The sequence below is a fragment of the Etheostoma spectabile genome, chromosome 15, assembly GCF_008692095.1.
Source record: "Etheostoma spectabile isolate EspeVRDwgs_2016 chromosome 15, UIUC_Espe_1.0, whole genome shotgun sequence".
In the NCBI taxonomy this organism is placed as follows: domain Eukaryota; kingdom Metazoa; phylum Chordata; class Actinopteri; order Perciformes; family Percidae; genus Etheostoma; species Etheostoma spectabile.
In genome coordinates, this window is record NC_045747.1 from 33,580,622 (window position 1) to 33,586,988 (window position 6,367).

General features: G+C 41.0%; 1 protein-coding gene across 3 annotated transcripts in view; it reads left to right on the forward strand.

The window, feature by feature from the left end:
- The window catches only part of septin12 (septin 12), an 80,267-nt gene that overhangs the window by 72,077 nt on the left and 1,823 nt on the right, over positions 1-6,367 (forward strand). For all 3 annotated transcript variants that reach the window (XM_032536873.1, XM_032536875.1, XM_032536874.1), the window contains 5 exons: positions 644-725; positions 2,573-2,710; positions 2,901-3,018; positions 3,152-3,247; positions 5,490-5,586. In XM_032536873.1, the coding sequence (XP_032392764.1) occupies positions 644-725; positions 2,573-2,710; positions 2,901-3,018; positions 3,152-3,247; positions 5,490-5,586 (531 nt within the window). The remainder of the gene's footprint in view (positions 1-643; positions 726-2,572; positions 2,711-2,900; positions 3,019-3,151; positions 3,248-5,489; positions 5,587-6,367) is intronic.

Genomic DNA, 6,367 nt, shown 5'->3' on the forward strand with positions numbered 1-6,367 from the left:
CCCCTCAGTACATATCATCACCTGCTTCTACTCAACAATGTGATGAGACTAGTGTAGGACCTGGGAACATGCTTAAATGAAAAAGGCAGTTGGCCCAAGGTGTCTTTTAAAATCTGTGTATGTAGAAAAAAATCGGAAATGATATCGCTCAAGCCTTCTTAACCCTTGTGTTGTCTTCTCAACATTTTTAATGTAACGCTTATTTCGACGGCCAATTTTTTGGGACAAAAAAATAACAAAATAACAGTTAACTGAAGAAAAAAAAAAAAATGAAAACGGGTCCAATTTCACCCAAGGACAACATGAGGGTTACTGCTTTCTTGCAAAGTCAATTTGGTAAACTAATTAAAAATGTAAATGCTAAGGTACAAATGCGAAAATTAACAGTAGATTCGAACATGTGTATAATTTAAATATATTTGCATTGGGGGGAAGGGGGGACGAATGCATAGGAAAAGAATGGAAACTGTGTCAGACCAGATGTGTCCGGTTATGGCCAATAACTGTGTCTGAACATAGATACATCTACGTGTCTTTACTGTTCCTTTCGTTGGAAACCTGTCTGACGTTTCTTGAACTACCCTTTTAATATTGTAAATTCTAACCACTGCACATGTAACCCTCTCTGTCCTTCTCTCTCTAGTGATTGAGGAGAAAGGCGTGAAGATGAAGCTGACGGTGATCGACACCCCAGGATTTGGGGACCAGATCAACAACGAGAACTGGTGAGTGGTAGGAGCGAAGAAGAGGGTGCTTTCCAGATCTGGGTGCATTAGTATTTGCAAAAATTCAAGTTCAGTTACTGGAATCCAAACCAGAAAGCAACTCCCTTTTTTATTATTTTGGGCATTTTAGGCCTTTCATTTTATAGAACAACTGAAGACATGACAAGAAATCATATTTTGGGGGACGGGGTGCTGGCAAAGCAGAGCAACGGGAGGTAACCTTGCTCCTTATGACCTCATAAGGGGGAGATTCCAGATCGGCCCATCTGAGCTTTCATTTTCTAAAAAGCAGAGCAGGATACCCAGGGCTCGGTTTAAACCTATCACCATTTCTAGCCACTGGGGGACCATAAGCAGGCTGGGGGAACTCATTAATTAATTAATGTTAAAAAATCCCATAAAGTTCATGCCATGTGACCTTTAACCCTTTTAAGCCTGAGGCCTTAGTGTTTTCTTAGCTCTGTACTCCAGAAGCCCTAACAAGGTCATCATATTTAGTTAATTATTTAAGATTAAGATTACTGTAATCAAGATTACAGTGTTTACAATTTTAAGGGAGCTCTGGCCAAGATGGCTGGAAGACAGATACGCAAACCATAAAACACATTATGCAAAACCCACAGTATCATCTCACACAATCATATGGCTTAGAAGCAGGGACGGACTGGGACAACAAGTCGCCTTGGCAATTCTGTCCCTTACTGGCCCAATTTCAGACGGGGACATTATTTGCTTTATAATTGCAAAAACCCGACTCCCGTGAAATTTTGCAGCATGATGCGCACTTCCAGGCTTTCATAATGAAATAATACTCTCAATTAATAAAACCTTCAGATAATCCACCATGGCACCATCTTAGAATGAAAATGCCGTTTTTAAAACATAATATTAGACGCAAGGTTTTATTTTGAAAAGTAGATGCCTCCTGGCACCAGATGGGAGGCTCCAGGCTGCAGCCGTACACTCGTGGATATTTTTGTCAAATTAGTGTGAAACGCCAGTCACTTTTTTCTGAAAATCCCAAAATGAATCCAATGTGCCGGAGTACAGAATACACAGTTAGCCACACAGTTAACCTTGGTTCTTTCATTACCACACACACACACACACACACACACACACACACACACACACACACACACACACACACACACACACACACACAATGCATTTTGACTTAATCACACATTGTCCTGCTGCAAGTAATACTCAATAGAGCACTAAATGTGTTATTATCCACAGCTGAAAATAGTTTCCAGTCGTTCTAAGAAAAGATGCGTCGATAACTTTGTTAAAATAGAAATACATATTTTCTATTTTTATTTTTAACTAACAGTGACTTGGGACCACATACAGGGCTATTATACAGATTGTATTGTATTGTGTTTTGTTCATGGGATTGGTTAACAATAAGAAAATCATAGAATGATGCCAACCTGGGCATTTGGGGTGGCAGTAGTTCAGTCCATAGGGAGTTGGGTTGGGAATCGGAGGGTCACTGGTTCAAATCCCCGTATGGACCCAAAAAGTTGGGAGCGTGGATTGGTGGCTGGAGAGATGCCAGTTCACCTCCTGGGCACTGCCAGGTGCCCTTGAGCAAGGCACCGTACCCCCCCGACCGCTCAGGGCGCTGGTTCAACTGGCAGCCCACTCACTCTGACATCTCTCCATGTATAGTGCATGTATAGGTCCTGAGCATGTTTGTGTATTTCAGGCCTGTGTGTGTGAGTACTAACAAAAGTGTGTACACAGAGCGTAGTGCAGTAATTTCCCCATTGGGGACTAATAAACAAAAAAAAAAACCTGAGCAGAACATTCCAGTCACTCTCCTCTGATCCTCTTTCCAGCTGGGAGCCCATAGTGAAGCACATCAACGAGCAGTATGAGAAGTACCTGAGAGAGGAGCTGCACATCAACCGCAAGAGGAGGATACCGGACAGCAGAGTCCACTGCTGCATCTACTTCCTCCCGGCGACTGGACACAGGTCGGCCACAATCACACCTCTGCACTAACACAAGGCTTCTTTCCAAAAAAAAAGGCGTGTTACCATCAATAGAGTCATGCCGCAAGCATGACTTAAAATACCGAATCCCTTACACTTTTACGGTGTGACATTTTGTGCCGTAGACCTCCATCATCGTTCAATCTGACCTGACATCTGTCTTTGTATCCAGGTTACGCCCCATCGACGTTGAGTTCATGAAGAGGTTGGGAAAGATAGTGAGCATCGTACCCGTCATCGCCAAAGCCGACACGCTCACCATTGAGGAGAGACAGGAGTTCAAAGAGAGGGTGAGGGAACACACACACACACACACACACACAGCCTGTGTTCTTCAGATCACCTACGTGTTCTCCAGGTGATCTTCTGATCATCAGTGTTAACCAATCAACCTGCCCCCTTTGACCTGTGTCCCTTTGACAGATAAGACAAGACTTAGCAGCCAATGGGATTGGGGTTTACCCCCAGAAAGAGTATGACGATGATCCAGAGGAACGCATGCTCAACGACAGGATCAGGGTAACGTCTCCACCCCTGACATTAACTCACAGCAACAACGGATGTTTGTCTTTTAGGACTCTTCCTTCTGCTACATATAGAATGTGGGAAAAAGTAATGGAGAAATGAAAATCCTTATGAAAGGAAAATTACAGTTGACACAGAGTTTAATAACACCCAGTCTGCTTTTTGGTCAGTATGTGTCATTGTATTTTATTACACTGCTTGAGTGGTTGATACTTGATTCTGATTGGTCAACTGTGCACCTTTTTGTATACATATCATTTGACACACCAAACTCTATTTTTGCATAATGTGAATACGAACCCTTTATCTCTTCTTACTATTTTATATATGTGTATAGTTGAATCCAGTTTTCTGCACTACTTACATTTTATATTTTTTTATATTTCAATATTTCGTGTTGACACGGTAAAGGGGTTGCTTTAGTCTCGTTGCACAGGTACTGCACTTGTGTACAATGACAAAAAAAGGCCTGTTGCCATGGACAAAGGATTGATCGTAGACTCTGGCGGACCATTTTCAAATCAATAAAATAGTTTTTTCAATCTATATTTGTGCTCACACGGAGCCCATACCGCCTACCTTGACCCCCTGTCGCTGATTCAAGATCTGTCCGCTTCATGTCAGATTGGATTATCCCGCAACACTTTCCTCGAAGTTTTCAACACGTGAGTGACATGACACTGTCATGACGCATGATAACCTTAACCCTAACCCCAACAATAACCATAACTTGTCATGACAGCACCGAATGACGCTTACTAAAAAAAGCGTTATGTCATAACTGTTTATGATTTGTTTATAATGTTTAATGACAGTGTCATGTCACGTTATGTGGAAAACTTCAAGCTAAGTGCAACCTATTATCCCATACATGTTTGCTTATCACAACTCACTAGCTTATCTCGTTGCCCTGTCTTGTAGAGGGACTATGTGCCATAGTCTACATTCGAAACCTTCTTTATTTTATATAAAGTTTCTTTTTTGGGGGGGTTATTTTATTTTATGTTATTTTATTTTTTAGTTTATACTCACGTTAGCCCTAACCCTAGCATGCTGGCTCTGCGCGTGCACTCTACTTGATGGGAACTTGGAAGCAACAAGGTACATTAGTGCTGGGCAATATGGCAAAAAAATATGATCATGATATATTTTCCCATTTTGATCAATATCAATATTTATCAGAATATCATTTATTTGCTGATACTGACCCATCGAAGTGCGTCCTGACTGGAGCCTGAAGAAACCAGAGGTTAAATTACACTTTAAAACATAATTTGTTAACATATACGATATGTACAAAAACAACAAAAAAACATTCAGCACAATGTTTTGTTGACATCTCACATTAAAAATTCACATTCTGAGATGCCCCGCTGTACAACAGCTACTGTTCTCTTTTACCGGCAAGAAAAAGAAAACCTTTTCTGTCTGCAAAATCGTCATGTGCAAACCAGCGAGTAGTTATTTTTGACTCAATTTCTTTTGATTTTGTCAACAACTTGAAAGCAACATAATGTAGTTATATTAATCCAAACTCCTGCCAAGACAGCATTGTACATTTCTGTAGAGGTAGCACAAAACCAAACAAAGGGAACATGTGCCTGCGTAAAAAAAGTGGATTTTGCTATGCAATAAGAAACAACACTTGTTGTATTTTTTCTCCTATTGAATGTTTTTCATATGGAGCAACGGCACCAATGATTATTGTTTTGGTGCATCAGGCACAGCACAGCTAATGCTAGCGCTAACTAACGTTACTACTAAACTCGCAGGTTGTGTGTGTGTGGACTCGAGCCAGCCTGAGTCCATATTTCCATAATCTCCATGTGGTACCCGTTCAGGGGGTGGAATAGATTGGTTGCCCCAGCCCAAAAAACATCAGTATTATAACAGACATTTCACAATTGCTGTTTAGAAAAAAGGTTTTTTTATAACTATAGATCTTGATCGCATACACACTTACACACAACGTAAAACACTTTAAATCGCCTGTTCTATACAGATAAAGCTGCCTATGCTTAATGAGTAGGAGGGTGACACATACTGTACACGCAGCTTATCATTTCTGGAATCTCTTGTTGTTTACATCACTGTCATAGTCAGAAAATTCACAGGATCTCATATGATGTCATGGTTGCAATAGGCAACCCTTAAATTGTTTTTACTGTGCAGGGATCAGCTTCTGCAATCAGTTATGTCATCATAATGCATTTTGTGTGTCATTTTGTGTGACCAGGAAAGCATTCCCTTTGCTGTGGTGGGGACCGACAAGGAGCACCAGGTGAATGGAAACAAGGTGCTGGGACGTAAAACAAAGTGGGGAATCATTGAAGGTAAAGCACCAGTGTAACATCAGCGTAACCTCCTGGAATTCACATTTTATTCTTACAGTTGCCACTGTATACAGATTGAAAATGATATTTCTTCCAATGATAAGCTGTTTACACCCCCTGGCCACATGTGTGCATACTGATACTTAGTATACATTAAGCCATCTCAATTCTAAAACGCTGCTTTCTTGTAAGAGCGACTTGCGTCCATACCGTAGACTGTAAAAAAATAGTGGACGTAGCATCCGTGATGTCACCCGGTGATTTGTGGACTTGTGGACATTTTGACCGTCATCATCGTAGTATTTTGGAACCAGAAGTGACCATATTTAGACAAAAAAGCAGATCTGCGAATGATGACACTGCAACTTCGCCAGCGTCTCTATGGGTTCAACGACGCGAAGCTAAGCTAAACGCTAAAGAGTTAGTAAACACAGATCTCCTGCTACAAGCACCATTCGTATGCATGTACGTGTTGACAGACGTTTCCCTTAATTCACCAGCTAGCACTAGCTTGCTAGCTTGGTTAACATGGTGCTACAAACGCTGAACGAAGACATATTTTTAGGCGACCAAAATGTTCCACTTAACTTTGAAGTGAAAGCAAATAGTGAGAAGGTCAAAGGTTAAGTTGAAAACCTCAACAAAAAAAAAACTTGATACATTTCAGTTTCACATGCAGACTACCGTCACAATGTCCAAAAAGCTTAGAGAATGTACTTGTTAATTCCCTGTGTTGTCAAATGTCAAGAGTTACAGATAAAGCTAGGGGGGGGAATCCCCC